This window comes from Chiloscyllium plagiosum, chromosome 27 (assembly GCF_004010195.1).
Source record: "Chiloscyllium plagiosum isolate BGI_BamShark_2017 chromosome 27, ASM401019v2, whole genome shotgun sequence".
In the NCBI taxonomy this organism is placed as follows: Eukaryota; Metazoa; Chordata; class Chondrichthyes; order Orectolobiformes; family Hemiscylliidae; genus Chiloscyllium; species Chiloscyllium plagiosum.
Window position 1 is genome coordinate 45,256,329 of NC_057736.1, and position 17,848 is coordinate 45,274,176.

General features: G+C 41.2%; 1 protein-coding gene across 7 annotated transcripts in view; it reads left to right on the forward strand.

The window, feature by feature from the left end:
- The window catches only part of LOC122563754 (adhesion G protein-coupled receptor B2-like), a 776,300-nt gene that overhangs the window by 423,591 nt on the left and 334,861 nt on the right, over positions 1-17,848 (forward strand). For all 7 annotated transcript variants that reach the window (XM_043717945.1, XM_043717942.1, XM_043717944.1 and 4 more), the window contains one exon: positions 12,452-12,646. In XM_043717945.1, the coding sequence (XP_043573880.1) occupies positions 12,452-12,646 (195 nt within the window). The remainder of the gene's footprint in view (positions 1-12,451; positions 12,647-17,848) is intronic.

Below are 17,848 nucleotides of genomic sequence, written 5' to 3' on the forward strand. Positions count from 1 at the left end.
TGTCAGTTTCAGTTGTCCGCTGTAGTGGCCGGTATATTGTGTCCAGGTCGATGTGTTTGTTGATGGTGTTTGTGGATGAGTGCCATGCTTCTAGGAATTTCCCTGGCTGTTCTTTGTTTGGCTTGCCCTATAATGGTAGTGTTGTCCCAGTCAAATTCATGTTGCTTGACAACACTACCATTATAGGGCAAGCCAAACAAAGAACAGCCAGGGAATTCCTAGAAGCATGGCACTCATCCACAAACTCCATCAACAAACACATCGACCTGTACCCAATATACCGGCCATTACAGCAGACAGCTGAAACTGACAACCGGAAGCGGCAGGGACAGGCCACTATAAATGCCAGAGGAAACACCACAGAAGCGCTTCACGGTTGTCACTGAGGATGTCACCTAGACAGGGGACGAAATGTTTGCAACAAAAATTTCCAGCTCGGAAACAGAACCACAGCAACGAGCACCCGAGCTACAAATCTTCTCACAAACTTTGAATTGATATAAATGACAAACATCTTTCATCACTGACATTTCCTTATATTGAAATCCATCTGCTAGTTTATGTCACTTTCTTTAAACAATCAATGTCCCTTAGCAACCCTCTGCTTCCGTCCACAAAAGGTATGCATTACCTTAGATCAGCATGACTTAAACTTGGAGAGGGTTCTCTCGGAAGGCTGAGAGCACATTTCTCCTCCACAACATGAATAAAACTGAAGTTTCTCCTTCTGACACATGCAATCTAAACATTAAGGACCAAGACAGTAAAAAGTACTAAGCAGATAAATAATCAGTAATAATTTTAAAATGGACATTTTTGAAATGGCATGCTGGCCTAGTTCCAGGATCTACTTAGGCTGTGAATCTGCATTATTGATTGTCCTTCTGCTTAGTTTTTCTAGGTCATCATTCTTCACCAGTAGACCATTCAGCCTCTTGAGCATGCTTGGCTATTCTTTAAGAACATAAGTAATCTGGTTGTGTTTTGAATTTGATATTCCCATCTTCCTCCAACAACTCTTCAAGCAGGATTATAACCTGTTAAATTCCTGAAGAAGGGCTAATGCCTGAAACGTCGATTCTCCTGTTCCCTAGATGCTGCCTGACCTGCTGCGCTTTTCCAGCAACACATTTCCATCTCTGATCTCCAGCATCTGCAGACCTCACTTTCTCCTATAACCTGTTAAATGCCTTATTAACAGTATGACTCATCTTATTAATATTCAGCTTCCTGTTTTACCAAATGAGACAACCAAACTAGGTGACGAGAATTTTTGACTTGGAAATTAGAGTGCATACTATTGACCTCAGCTCTTCGTTTACCCCAAAGGGCCTTGTGTTTGACACTGAGCACCAACATCTCAGAGCAAACTTTATATGCACTGACCAACACCATTGGACATTGGCATCTGACATGCCAGTCTCTGAGAACCCTCATGACACATATCCGATCCACTTAAAGTATGCTATGCACTTCAATGATGCATCTCTGGCTGCACTGGCAACTATCACAGTAATGCTGTAAATAGGACATTGCGTGCCCAGGGACACATATCCAAATCATGGACTTGCCTAAAATACATCTCTTGCTCTCATTGTACTCACTCACTACCTTATGCTAACAGTATCCCTGTCTTGCATTTCCTTAACTTGCCTTGCCATTAAGTGCAGGCTCAAAACTAGGAATCTTGTCATGGTTGTCACTGGTCCTCAGTCAAGTCGAAGGGAGTGACATTCAGACGAAAGTCCCTACATCATAAATCAAAGGTAGCCTCCAATACCAGTTGAAAGGCTGGGAGATGGTCATTCTGCCACTTGGGATGATTAAAGACAAGATGTTCTGCCACTTGGGATTATTAAAGACAAGAGGAGCCAAATGTAGGGCAGTCCACCAATGGCCTTGAACTTTCTACCCTATTGTGGGCTGTTTTTCTCTGGAATGAGCAAGAAGCAGATATTACAATAGATGAAAGGGGATGGCAAAGCTGTTACATTTGTTGCATGAGGGGAGATTCCTGAGTGAGTGAGTAAGCACAGGTGGCATCTAGGGTTCGTGCTGTCAAGGTTGAGCTAAGTAACAATGAGAAGGGAAGATGTCACAGGCATTAGTGAGGATGAGCCATGCTGGATGGTGGGTAAGTAGCGGAGATGACTGTGGCATTCATGCTGCTGAAGTGGAGAAGATCATTGACATTCCAGATAGTAAGTCTGCACTGATCCTGATGGAAACCTCGCACCAGATTGACATGGTTTGGTGTTGTGGCCTTCACTGCTGGTCCTGAGGAAAAAGCATGTCCACATCTGCACCACCCTCTCCAGCAGGGCCTTGAAATGCCTACTTGGAAAGTGGGACAAAAATTTCCCCTTGTATTTCATGTCTGGAGTAAATGTTTGGAATAGTGCAGGCAGCTCCAAACTGACAATGCTGGTCATTGAGCACAATTGGGCTTTCAAATTTGGCACAGATGTGAGAGAAGCCCAATTTTCTGGGAACAGAGCTCGGTGAGATGGGGCTAGTATTGATGTGAGGGATGTCAAAAGTGCAGGGTATGTAATTAATGAGGCATGTTTGGTAAGATACAGCAAGAAATCTCACTGGACTTCATGGCAAGAATCCCTTGTCATAACTTGCTCTCTGCCAAAAGATATTGCAAGATCTAGCTCTGGATTATTGACTCTGATGTCTATTCACTAATACTGCCAGACCTGCTAAGCTTTTCCAGCAGCTTCTGTTTTTGTTTCGTACATATATTTCTATTTAAAATAGCATTCATCCATTTAATTTGAATGCTGCAGACATTTAAATATTGAGGTTTTTTTCTGCTTGCGCAAACTATGGCGTTATCTCTGGTGTATCTGTATGTTTCTGCACTGTTTCTTCCTGCTATGGTGATGTTATCATTACCCAAATTGCAACATTTCTCTGTTTCCCTTTAATTTACACATATCTCACATGATTGCTTGCCCCACTACTTAGTTCATATTATTCTCTGCTGCCTTTATCATATGGCCAGAGTACAGGTCGTAATACAGCTGGTAACTGTTCCAATTGTGCAACACACTGTTTCACCACTTTCATCACTGTAAGAAAATCCTGAACTAGGACTCCAAAGTCCCTTTATCCTTCAGATTTCCAAAGCTTTGCCTGTTTAGAAAATAGTCTATGTCTCTATTCTTCCTACCAAAGTGTATATAACCTTAGACTTTGATACATTGTATTCTATCCATCACATCTTTGCCCACTCCCCTACCCTGTTGAAGTCTAACTGCAACTTCCTAATTCCTCAACACTACCTGTCCTTCCACCAACCTTTGTGCCATCTGCAAACTCAACAACAATACCCTCAGTTCCTTCTTCCACATAATTAACCGAACAGTGACACCTGATGAACCAGTGACACCTGACACTAGTCACGGGCTGCCATCCTGAAAAAGACTTCTTTATCCCCATAGTCTGCTTTCTGCCAGTCAGTAAATCCTCTTTTCATGCCAGTACCTAACACCATGAGCACTTACCTTATTTAGCAGCCTCCTGAGCAGCACCTTGTCAAAGGCCTTCTGGAAATACAAATAAATCATGTCCACTGCCTTACCTTGTGTAACTTGCTCATTATCTCCTCAAAGAATTCTAACCGATTTGTCAGGCATGACCATCTCAAGACAAAGTTGTGCTGACCCAATACTATTTTACCATCTACTTCCAAGTACTCCACAATCTCATCCTTAACAATGGACTCTCAAATCTTACCAACAACCGAGGTCAGGCTCACCGGCGTTTCATTGCCTGTCTTCTGCCTCTCTCTCTCTTCTTAATCAGAGATGTTACATTAGCCATTTTCCAGTCCTGTGAAACCTCCCCCCCCCTTCCCCCCACTGACTCCAGTGATTCCTGAAAGATCATCACTAATGCCTCCACAATCTCCTGAGCTATCTCCTTCTGAACTCTGGGTTCATCTATCCAAGTGATCTACCCACTGTCAGATCTTTCAATTTCCTCAGCACCTTTTCCTTTATGTTGGCTACTACACTCACCCTTGCCTCCTGACTCTCTTGATGTTCTGAGATGCTGCTGGCATCTTTTATGGTGAAGACTGATGCAAAGTATCTGTTCAATTCTGGCACTATTTCTTTGTTCCCCATTACTACTTCCCAGCCTCATTTCCTTGTTGTATGACTGAATGCATCTGTGACTCTATAAGATCGCCCCTCAAGCTTCCGAGGGAAACAACTCCCAGCGTATCAGCCTCTCCTTATAATTCAATGCCCAACTGCTCCAACCCTCCCAGTCTCAGTAACAGCCTTGTAAATCATACTTGAAAGTGCAAGGTAAATGAAGAGTATTGTTTTATTGATGATAGATAATACTGATGGTTCTATTCATATGTACAAGTATATAAAAATGTTTTCTACAACACTGAATACCACAACACTGTAATTGAGCTACCCAGGATTAAGGAATGCAATACCAGGAGTTTAAGTTTAATGAGCAATAGGGCAGGAATCAATTAATATTTGTGTAAATTTGCTTGGGGCAGAGACCACTGTCCACTTTTCACAATGTAACTCACACCCAGCAGGAATCCAATGCATTGTTTTCCATAGATACTTTTCTGTTTCACTACTTTTAAATATTAATTTCTCTATCTTCCTCATTAAGCCTTTCACTTTATCTCTCTCTTTATCTCCCTCTCTCTCTGTTTTCTACTCCCTCTCTTAGACATACATATGAGCAGAATGATTTCAGCCTAATCTGATGAAATTGGTTCTGTTGTTGCACTATGAATGGAACAAATGCAAATTAAAATAGGGTAGGGTGTTGTGTCATTGTCAGCAATTGTTCGCCAGCACGTATGATTGGCCACCTATGAAATTCCATGTTGCATGTCTATGGGTCCTTGTGTAGCTGATGAGCCTGATCTTCGAGCAGCATCCCTGACCACGTATTCAGCAGATACTCCTGGGAGGTTTAGTTGATCCTGGGCCTTGAGATCACTGACATTCCTTTCTTTGGTTTCTTTTCTGTGCTTCATCTTGCCAATGTGTATTCTCAAACAATTATGCCCTTTCATACAGGAGGTTCCTCCCAAATTGGGTTCATACATTTCAGGTTCTGGGATTAAGTTTGAATTTGGTGTCTTTGGACTTTGGACTTCCAGACCACAGGTAATTAATCTGTCAGATGTGGTTTTCCAACCAGATTAGTGATGATACAGGTTATTTTTAAAGCACCTTGTCTAGCCCTTCACCATGTAGATAATGAAGAGGACTGCTCAGTTGTGAAGAAAGCTGTCAAAATGCTCTTGTGTTCCTATTCCAGGAATGAAATTACTGAGTCACAATTCTGCTATCTACATGCAGTTCTGAAGCTAGAAAATTCCAGATCTCTCAATCTTGCCCACATCACCTCTCGCTGATCTCTGCAAGGGCTTATGTTGTGTGTATGGGAGTGCTGGATACCTCTAGGTAGATGCCTTATGTGGGACATTTTCATGTGGGAATGCTATTGCACATCGACATATCTACATTCTCTGAATGAAGACAGATCTAGTTCCAATGGCAAAGAAACCTTGATGACTAGGGATCTCACAACTGCTGCGGATTCATTGCCATTGCGGGCATTGATAGCACACTATTATTTTCTGCCTGAACTATCATTGAGGACTTTGTTTGGATCGCGCTGTGTCTGGTTCCTCCCCACTGATCTTACCAATATAGGGAGTCCTGCTATGAGTTGAGAACTCCCAATGTCATCGCTCTCAGGATTAACAGAACACTGAAGCCTTTCCACCAGAGAAATCCACAGAAATGGTAGGATGTAAAACAGCAGCCAATCCAATTTCAACAGTTTTCACTAGAATAAGTTAAAATTTCCCACCACACATTGACTGAGCTTTTTGAAGAAGTAACAAAGAGGATTGATGAGAGCAGAGCGGTAGAGGCGTTCAACAAGTTCCCAATGGGAGACTGGTTAGCAAGGTTAGATCTCATGGAATACAGAGAGAACTAGCCATTTGGATACAAGAGGGTGGTGGTGGAGGGTTGTTTTTCAGACTGGAGGCCTGTGACCAGTGGAATGCCGCAAGGTTCATTGCTGGGTACTCTACTTTTTGTCGTTTATATAAATGATTTGGATATGAGCATAAGAGGCTTAGTTAGTAAGTTTGCAGATGACACCAAAATTGGAGATGTAGTGGACAGCGAAGAAAGTTATATCAGATTACAACAGGATCTTGATCAGATGGGGCAATGGGCTAAGAAGTGGCAGATGGAGTTTAATTCAGATAAATGCGAGGTGCTGCATTTTGGGAAAGCAAATCTTAGCAGGACTTATACATTTAGTGGTCAGGTCCGAAGGAGTGTTACTGAACAAAGAGACCTTGGAGTGCACTTTCATAGCTCCTTAAAAGTAGAGTCGCAGGTAGATAGGATAGTGAAGAAGGTGTTTGGTATGCTTTCCTTTATTGGTCAAAATATTGATTTCAGGAGTTGGGAGGTCATGTTGCGGATGTACTGGACATTGGTTAGGCCACTGTTGGAATATTGTGTGCAATTCTAGTCTCCTGCCTATCTGAAAGCTGTTGTGAAACCTGAAAGAGTTCAGAAAAGATTTACAAGGATTTTGCCAGGATGGGAGTATTTGAGCTATAGGGAGAGGCTGAACAGGCTGGGTCTGTTTTCCCTGGACCATCGGAGGCTGAGGGGTGACCTTATAGAGATTTACAAAATTATGAAGGGCATGGATAGGATAAATCCTGAGAGCGATGGCATCCTGGGGCATGGATAGGATAAATAGACAAAATGTTTTCCCTGGGATAGGGGAGTCCAGAACTAGAGGGCAGAGGTTTAGGGTGAGAGGGGAAAGATATAAAAGAGACCTAAGGGGCAACTTTTTCACGGAGAAGGTGGTACGTGTATGGAATGAGCTGCCAGAGGAAGTGGTGGAAGCTGATTTGGAGGGATATGGACCGAGTGCTAGCAGGTGGGACTAAATTGGGTTGGGATATCTGGTCGGCATTGACGCGTTGGACCGAAGGGTCTGTTTTCATGCTGTACATCTCTATGACTCTAAGTCCACATGGTCGCTGCCACAAAACAGTACCATACTGAAGCTAATATTTAAAAAGCAAAAATGCTGGATGTATTCAGCAGATCATTCAATATTATTCATTATCAATGAAACAGCAATCTGTGGATGCGAAGAGAAACAGAATTAATATTTCTAATTGGTGACCCTTCGATAGAACTGTAATATCCAGCAGAATGTCTCCAGTGGGTCACAGTACTAATGTTGTCTTATGATTACATCTACAGTTAACATTCTTTCGCTAATGAACAGTGAGCAATTTCAGTCCCACCTGACTTTGGAGGCTCAATTAGACACTGCCCCTCTATCTTGCAGCTGCGCTACAACTCATTATAGGCACATACTGTATTCTGAGATGAAATTTCCTGTCCCTACTCTGACGAACTGTTTTGACCAAATTTTCGATTGATAAGACTAAAACTCAATCACTTTCACAGTTCAATGAACTTGTCTGATCTCCTAGATTTTTACGAGCCATAATCCCACCCTTATCATCTGTCTCTGTTATTCTGGGATCCTACTTTTCTCTTTTATGCTTGCTACAAATTTTAGGCTGTCTGTTCTTCACATTCCTTATCAAATGGTTTCCTACAGACCTCTGCAGCTGCTGTTTGTGCAGAACTCCCTGTATGTTGATTTGTATGATTCTTTGTTCAAAATAGACCCTGTTACCTTGAATTACCCCCTACCTCAATGCTACCATTGTTCTAACGTATGACTTCACTTACTTGCTGGAGCAGGCAAGCTAATTCTGATTTGAAACCATATTTATGCCAATGGCACGCAATACTGCAGCCTTATTTATGTCAATCTGATCAGGTGCTACCACAACAGCTAATTCAGCCTTACAAAGTTCATTGATTAACGGATTGCAATGTTGCTACATTTTGGTTCAATAATCGTAGCCAGGTAGATAGTATTTTGCTTAATTTTTTGAAGCTACAGAAAAAATCAACTTCTTTTTATGAGTCAGCAGCCTCAGACAATATAATTCTAATGAGTCATTTTTTTCAATCTTTTCTGTTGCACGTGAATGCACTGCCATTCCCATTTGGTAGATTTCTAAGTTCAGCTATTATATGTATTGAAACAATTCTTAATAGGTTACCTTATATTATCTAATTCTTTCACCAGGAGAAGAATACTATACCATTCAAGCCCTCAACCATTACATTAGAACATCATAATGCTCAGCAAATAATGTAAAGTAAATTCAAATGCTACTGAGAGGTGGCTGCAAATGTTAAAACTCTTATTCTTTTTGTGGCAGATAAGTGCTCCTCGTGAGATTTTTCAGTTTAACCCAAACAACAGCTAAATGAGCCATTGTACTTAAATTAGCGCATTATCTCTGTCTACAATTAATAGATGTCCTGACATAAGATTTCATGTTCTGCTATACATTATCAACAAAAGTGTTGTTCACCACTAACATGATGCTGTCGTCAAGTCATAAAGATGACCTCACTAACACACAAAGTAATAATGTGGTGGATGAATTTAGTGTCAATGGGTGCCAGGTATGTGGGTGCAAAAGATGGGCGGATTGTGTCAAGCCACACAGCTCTTCAGCTGTTCACAACAATCAAAGTATGATCCTAACTAACCAGTCTGTGCTTGTGAAACTCAAAAACACTTGTGTGTGACATTATATGCGATCCAATGATTATTCAAGATTAATTAAATTATCCTCATTGCGGAGTTCCCTCACGGTGATCGCTGTCCAGTCCTTGGAGGTAGAGGGAACGCTGCTTCAATTAGTCTGACAACCAATTTAAGATTGTTAGTCAGAGCTGCAGTGTGTCATATTTGCATGTGCTAAAAGCTACATGTATTGATACTTACAGCCCTGTTTGTAGCCAGAGAGAAAATGTGCACACATCACACTTGTTTCAAATCAACAAAACAGATGACAGCCATTCTCTGATTCATTTCTCAGGCTATGTCTTGAAAAATCAGTGAAACTACCCAGTTTAAATTTCAACAAAACTTGGCTGTTCCATGTCAGAAATCATTTAACTGGTGCACTTTTACCAATCAGAGTCCATTTGACTGCCAGTTGGTACTAATTTTAACATTATAAAAATATTGCTTTCCATATGACCATAAGAAAGAGGAGCAGCATTAGACAATAGACATTAGGTGCAGGAGTAGGCCATTCAACCCAGAGAAAGTGCTCCACCATTCGATCATGGCTGATATGTTTCTCAACCCCATTCTCCTGCCTTTTCCCAATAATCTTTGATCTCCCTTACTTAACAAAACCTACTTACCTCTGTCTTAAAGACACACAATGAGGTCTTCACAGCTCTCTGCGGCAATAACTTCCTCAGATTCACCACTCTCTGGGTAAAGAAATTCCTCCTCAACTCAGTTCTATATTGTTGTCCCTTCACTCTGAGGGTGTGCCCTTGTTCCCTAGTCTCTCCTACTAATGGAAACATCTTCTCTACATCCACTCTATCCAGGCTTCTCAGTAGTCTGTTAGTTTCAATGAGATATCCCTTCATCCATCTCAACATCATTGAATGCAGACCCAGAGTCCTCAACCGCTCCTCATATGACGAGACCTTAATTCCTGGGAACATTCTTATGAATGTCCTGTGGACCTCCTCGAAGGCCACGGCATCCTTTTCCCATTATTATGGTGTTTCTGTTTTAGAATACAAAACAAAGAAAATTTGACAAGATGTGTCATTTTTATTTGGCAGTACTCTTACCCATTAATTATGGCCAACAAATATTACTGTCCTACATCATGAAGATTAATACAAGTATTTATTAAGTTCCCTGTCATTTCTTGCTTCCTCATTATTGTTCCCCAACCTTGTTCTCTAAGGGGCCTATGTTCACCTTGGTCTCTCTTTTCTTTTTTTTTAAATATTTAAATAAGCTCATACTGTCTATTTTTAAATTATGTGCTGGTTTTTGCTCATTTTTTATTTTCTCCCTCTTTATTTTTACTTTTAGTCATCTGCATTTGCCTTCTAAAACTTTCTCAATTTCATGGATAAGATGGGAAAATCCTTTAAAATCGTACCCATGATTTTGAGAAACTGCAATTAATGTCATCCATCTTTATTTACACATTAATCAAAAGGACAAATTGTGGGATATATGCAGCAAAAATAAACAAGACCTTATTACAAATTAAATGAAAGAGTTCCCTGGCATTTGACTTTCTTGGAGACATTGACAGCAATGAATCAAGTGAAAAAGGAGAAATAATCTGAAGAGTGATTGTAGATATTGAGATCTAGCCTATTGTCCTGAACACATCCTATTGACACTCTCACTAATATATGTTGCAGGAAGCACCTCATAATCTCCACTCAGAAATTCTGAAGGTAATTGAATTGATAACCAAACATCCCATCATACAAGTGTCTTGGTTCTAGAATGTACATCACTTTACCATACATTTGGAATCAAACATAATGACTACATTATTTTCTTCTTCGTTGCACTTGTGAATTGCTATGGTAAGAGGCTGAGTGGCTTGGCCTAAACCCCTTGTAGTTTACACTAATGAAAGATGAGTGATCTGACTGAAATGACACTGAAAAGTTGATTCCCCTAGTTGGGAATCTAGAATACAGAACACAATTCGATAAAAAAGGTTAATCATTTAGTGTTTAAGTTGGGGAAAAACTTCTTCACTCAATGTTCTGTTAATGTTTAGAATTTTATATTGCAGAGAGATGTGGATGCTCCATTATTGAGTATAGTTAAGACTGAAATAGAATTTTGAACTCTCAGAAAATCAAGTGCTATGGGTAGGTATTGGTGGCAAGCAGGAAAGTGAAGTTGAGGCAACAAAACTAACACTGAATGGTGGAGCAATCTCTCGGAACTATAGAGACTACTCCTGCTCTTTCTTCTCATCTTTCTTCACATTCGATTTCATCAGAATAATTTTCCAAAAGGTCTATGACCACTTTCACCCCTCTCTTCCTTTTTATATATTTAAACAAACTCTTATTATCAGCTTTTATATTTCATACTAGTTTGCCCTTGTAATTCAGTTTCTAATATCATTTTAGCTCTCCTTTGCTAGATTCTGAATTTATCCCAGTTTTCAGGGCTATCACTAATTTTTGCCTCCTTAGATGAGTTTTCTTTATAGTCTCTTTAATTTTCTTGGTTGGTAATGGCTGGTTTATTCCTGTCTTAGAATCTTTCCTCTTAACTGGGATATTTTTTGCTCAGAATCATGAATTTCCTCCTTAAATGACGGCCACTGATTACTTACCATTTTTTTCCTGTTCACCTAGCCCAGTTCACGCTAGCTAACTTTATCCAGAGTCATGTCCCAGACAGTTTGAGATCTGGGAGTGTCAGGTCACAGTCTGGAGATGGTAGTGTTTGGGGTCTTTGAGATAAGAGTGGGGTGTGTTTAATAGTTTTTCATGGGTTAAACTATATATTTGATATCACCCACTATTTAATAGTCTAACTTTCCCTGCTTAGCTGTTTTACTTAGTTTTGCTGGAACCAGTTGAAATCTCCTGGTCATGGAGACTTTCAGACTATTCCAAGTGTGCATGGATTCCTCAGGGGTGTGCACATAGAATTCAAGGTTTTATCTCTGACCTGAATGTAATGTTCAGAATATTCCATTTAACTTTTGCGTACAGTAACCAAATGATTATATTTTGCTCTTTAGGTTGCGTACAGTAACCAAATGATTATATTTTGCTTTTTAGGTCATTTGATTATTTATTTTGTGAATTAGGAAGAATAGTATATTTTGAGCATTGTATCTAGCAATACAATGTAATATTGTAGGTGGTGAATCTGCAGGCCTGAATGTGAGTTCCTGAGAATTGTTGTGGGTTAAGTTAATGAAATAACAAAAGATTAATACTCCGCTCATCAGTGTACAAATACATTAATATGGATATTTTCTCACAGTGTTGGAGCAGATCATTTACAAATGAGGCAATGATTAGTAATCATTAAAATAACTAACAGTAAATTTAGTCTCAGCGAAAGGGCGGTCCAGTGGCTCCATGATTAGCACTGCTGCCTTACAGGTTCGATTCCAGCCTTGGGCGGCTGTCTGTGTGGAGTTTGCACATTCTCCGCGTGTCTGTGTGGGTTTCCTCCAGGTGCTCCAGTTTCCTCCCACAGTCCAAAGATGTGCAAGTCAGATAAATTGGCCATGCTAAATTGCCCATATTGTTAGGTGCATTAGTCAGAGGGGAAATTGGTCTGGGTGGGTTACTCTTCGGAGGGTCGGTGTGGACTGGTTGGCCCGAAGGGCATGTTTCCACACCGTAGGTAATCTAATCTAATCTAAATGTTCGAATAATCTGATTGTTCTGAGTGACAATATGGTGAATCTGTGTTTATTTGCTTTATTTAGATCCGAGAGCACCTCGCTAAAGGACAGCGGACCTTGGCAGGAGAGGGCATGATACAAGTAATAAGAACTATGCTGGGTTTAATAGCGAGAAAGAATTTCTACAGTGGAGATCTCTTATTCTCTGCAGACATACTACGGAACGTGACAGATACATTCAAAAGAGCCAGCTATATTCCTCCTTCTGGTGATATACAAGTGAGGATTGTATTTAATAACTGATATTTTGCTTTTGTTTTGCAGTTTCTGTCTCCAGCTTTGTGTGTGGGAAATCACTAACTTGATTGAGGTTTTTGGAGAAGTAATGAAGAGGATTGATGAAGGCAGAGGGGTGGACTTGATCTTCAGTAAGGTGTTCAACTAGGTTCTTCATGGTAACCTGGTTAGCAAGGCTAGATTACACGGAATACAGGTAGAACTAGCCATTTGGATACAGAACTGCCTCGAAGAAAGAAGACAGACAGTGGTGATGGAGAGTTGCTTTTGAAACTGGAGGTCTGTGACCAGTGGTGTGCCACAAGGATCAATATTGGGTCCACTGCTTTTCATCATTTATGTATATAATTTGGATGTGAATATAGGAGGTGTGGTTAGTAAGTTTGCAGATGATACCAAAATAGGAGGTGTAGTGGACAGCAAAGAAGGTTACCTCAGCGTATAACAGGATCTTGATCAGATGAGCCAATGGGCCGAAGAGTGGTAGATGGAGTTTAATTTAGATGAATGTGAGAAGCTGCATTTTGAGAAGGCAAATCAGGATTGCAATGATACACTTAATAGTAAGGTCCTGGGGAGTGTTGCTGAACAAAGAGACTTTGGAGTGCAGGTTCATAGTTCCTTGAAAATGGAGTTTCAGGTAAATAGGATGGTGAAGAAGGTGTTTAATGTGCTTTCCTTTATTGATCAGACCATTGAGAATAGGCGTTGTGGCTGTACAGGACATTGGTTGAGCCACTTTTGAAATATTGTGTGCAATTCTGTTCTCCCTTCTATATGAAGGATGTTGTGAAACTTGAAAGGGTTCATAAAAGGTTTACAAGGATATTGCCAAGCTTGGGGGGTTTGAACTATAGGGAGAGGCTGTTTTCCTTACAGCATTGGAAGCTGAGTGGTGACCTTGTTGACGTTTATAAAATCATGAGGGGCAATGATTTGAGTAAATAGCCTGGGTTGGGGAAGTGCTAAACTAGAGGGTATAGGGTGAGAGGGGAAAGACGTAAAGGAGACCTAAGGGACAACGTTTTCACACAAAGGGTGGTGTGGCAAAGGTAGGCTGCCAGAGGAAGAAGTGGAAGGTGGTACAATTACAACATTTAAAAGGAGTGGGTATATGAGTAGGAAGGGTTTAGATGGATATGGGCCAAGTGTCGGCAAATGGGACTAGATTAATTTAGGATATCTGGTCGGCATGGATGAGTTGGATTGAAAGGTCTATTTCCATGCTGTACGTTTCTATGACTCTGTCAGGATGCCCTGTAGAACTGGCAAAGTCATACATCAATCACATTTACAAATATTTTCTCTTCATAAAAAATACTGTATCTGGTATATAACTGCCATTGGTATGCTTATTACTGGTTTACCTGAGAAAAAATGATTGTGGGTTGCTTTTATTGGCTGCAGCCTTTGAAGATATTAATGACAGATTAGTGCTAAGATGATGTTCAGTGGATGTAGCATCATGGGATAACCAAGCAGAATGGTTAGCTAACTTGATTCAAGAATTAAATAAAACAATAGGGTGAAGATTAGCTTTTCAGAATGGCACAAGATTAGAAATGGTGTTCTTTAAAGAAGAAGTCCAACACTAGACAAGTATGCCGTTCTGTCACATATGCAGTCCAATCAGGCACAGCAACAGCCATGGCAGCAGTCTTAGAGTCCTATAGCACGGAGACAGGCCGTTTGGATCAAACTAGTTGATTTCCATCCATGTTAACCCCATTTCTCTCCACTTGGCCCATATTCTTCTAACCCTTTCCTATCCATGTTTTTTTTTTCATTCCTTTGGGGCACTTGGTCATCACTGCAACTTTACCTGCAACTCCCCCTACACCCCCAGTCCTGAAGATAAGTCACACCCGAAATGTCGACTTCTCCACCACCTGATTGCTGCCTGGCTTGCTGTGTTCTTCCAGCCTCCTAGCTGTCTACTTTGGAATCCGACATCTGCAGGTTTTTTTTGTCTCTAGTCAAGTATAATGCAGTAGGGCAGTGTGACCTCAGATAGAGAGTAAACATGGTCCCATACCCTCAGAAGAGAGAAGAGAAAAATGCTTCAAGAAGAGCCAGGAGACTCCAAGGTCAGAGATGCTGAGCTAGTGGTGTGAAATGTTGATTTGTGCCCAGAGACATGCTGAGGAGTTCTGCAGGATGCCATTGTTGCAAGGAACCCAATAATCAAACAGCATGTCATCTGAAAACATTGTGAGGACATAGTGACGGACCACATGCCAACACTGAACAAAGTCGGAGTCTTTACATAGATGGCAGCCAAGCTAACATGTTTTTCATTGCTTATTGAAATTGTACTGTTGCAGAACTTTATGACCTCTGTACATTTTAGATAATCATTAATTTAAATGCATGCCACCATTGCAAAAACTAATTAATTTATATAGAATTATGTCAGACAGATTTTTTAAAAATATCTGCATATTCTACATACCCCTCAGTGCTATACCCAATGCAGGGTATTTGCACTTGGACAATCCCATGAAGCATTGCTGTGTTGGTTTGGAAGAAGTGAAGGCAGCCAGCTAATGTCTTAGAATATAAAGTTGTGAAGATTGTGGCAGTCAAACGTTTTCTGTAGACAACTGTTAGGGTCTTTCCTGCAACTGTATGAATGAGTGTTTGTTAGAGCAGCCATAGTAGATTGATTGATTTTTGTTACGTGTATCAAGACGAATTAAAAAATGTTGTTTTGCGAGCTATACAGGCAGATCATACCAGACAAAGTGCATCAGGGTAGCAGGATAGAGTGCAGAATACAGTGTCCCAGCCGCAGCGAGGGTGCAGAGAGTGAGATTGGAAGTAACATTTGAGAGGTCCATTCAAGAGTCTAATAACAGCTGGGAAGAAGCGGTTCTTGAATCTGTTCATACATGTATTCAAACATGTATATTTTCTGCCGAATGGAAGAGAGCAGAAGAGAATATAACAGGGTAGGAGGGGTCTTTGATTATGTTGATTGCTTTTCTAGGGCAGTGGGAAGTATAGATGGGGTCAATGGATGGAAGTTGGTTTGTGTGATGGACTGGGCTGTATTCGTAACTTTGTAGTTTCTTTCAGTTTTGGGAAGAGCAGTTGTTATTCCACACTGATGCATCCAGATAGGCTGCTTTCTATGGTGCTTCTATAAAAATTGGTAAAAAGCCTTGTGGACATACCAAATGGCCTGAGCCTCCTGAGGAATTAGTAACATTGTTTGGCTTTCTTGACCATCGCATTAACATGGGTGGACCAGGACAGATTGTTGGTCCCAGGAACTTGATGCTTTCGATCATCTCCACTCTGTGCCATTGTTGCAGCCAAGGCCATGACCTCCACTTCGCTTCCTGAAGTCAATGACCAGCTCCTCTGTTTTCCTGATGTTGATGGAGAGGTTGTTTTCTTGAAACAATGCTCCTAAGCATTCAGTCTCTTTTCTGTATTCTGTCTCATTGTTATTTGAGATTCGACCGACAACAGTGGTATTATCAGCAAATTTATAAATGGAGTTGGGGCAAGACTTGGCCACAACAGTCTTGAGTTTATAAGGAGTACAGTAGGGCTGAGTATAAAGCCTTGAGGGGCACTTGTATTCAGGATTATGGTGAAGAAATTGTTGTCATTTCTTATTCTTGATTGCAGTCTATGGGTCAGGAAGTCAAGGATCCAGTTATAGAGGGGGGAGCCAAGTCTAGGTCTCAGAGTTTAGAGATGAGTTTGTTTGGAATTATCATATTTGAAGGCAGAGTTAAAATTAGATTAGATTAGATTAGATTCCCTACAGTGTGGAAATAGGCCCTTCGGCCCAACCAGTCCACACCGACCCTCCGAAGAGTAACCCACCCAGACCCATTTCCCTCTGACTAATGCAACTAACACTGTGGGCAATTTAGCATGGCCAATTCACCTGACCTGCACATCTTTGGACTGTGGGAGGAAACCCACGCAGACACTGGGAGAATGTGCAAACTCCACACAGACAGTTGCCCGAGGCTAGAATCGAACCTAGGACCCTGATGCTGTGAGGCAGCAGTGCCACCCATAGGTAATTAGGAGCCTGACATAGGTATCCTTGTCATCCAGATGTTCCAGGGATGATTGTAGGACCAGGAAGATGGATCTGCTGTGGACCTATTGTGTTGGTAGGTGATAGCAAAGGATCAAGGCAGTTTGGTATGCTAAGCCGTGACTAACCTCTCAAAGCACTTCAATAACTATGGAGATCAGTGCTATTGGACAGTAGTACTTGATTGGTCACAATTCACAGACCCCTGACAAAGAAAACCAAGAATGATGAGATTCCCTCCATCTGCTTTGAACCCTTATTTCCTTCTGGATCACCGTCAACCCTTTGATGTACTGTCTGCTAGCTTGAAGAGGTTTACTGCTCAGTTGGAACCAGAACTCTATCAACAAACACATTGATTTAGACCCCATCTACCACCCCCTGAGAAAAGGAACAGGAAGTGACTTCACCACAGGAAATAACATCACCACAGGAAATGGCATCACCAACTCAAAGAAACCTAAACATATGAATAGAAAGCAGTAATTTTCAACATTGCTTCACATGAGGCCCACTGAAGATGTTACCTAGTAAGGTAATGAAATGTCTGGAAATAATCCTCCAAGCTCAGCGAGCAAACCTACATCCAAAACCTCAACCTAAGTTACAAATCTTCTCAAAACTCGCCATGTCATGGAGATGGACAGCATGGAAACAGACCTTTCGGTCCAACTCATCCATGCCGACCAGATATCCCAACCCAATCTAGTCTCACCTGCCAGCACCTGGCCAATATCCCTCCAAACCCTTCCTATTCATATACCCATCCAAATGCCTCTTAAATGTTGCAATTGTACTAGCCCAAAGTTTGGGTGAAGATTTGTAGCTCGGGTGCTCGTTTTTGTGATTCTGTTCGCCGAGCTGGAAATTTTTGTTGCAAACATTTCGTCCCCTGTCTAGGTGACATCCTCAGTGCTTGGGAGCCTCCTGTGAAGCGCTTCTGTGGTGTTTCCTCCGGCATTTATAGTGGCCTGTCCCTGCCGCTTCCGGTTGTCAGTTTCAGCTGTCCACTGTAGTGGCCGGTATATTGGGTCCACACACGCAGACGACAAGCAACATAAATTTGACTGGGACAACACTACCATTATAGGACAAGCCAAACAAAGAACAGCCAGGGAAAT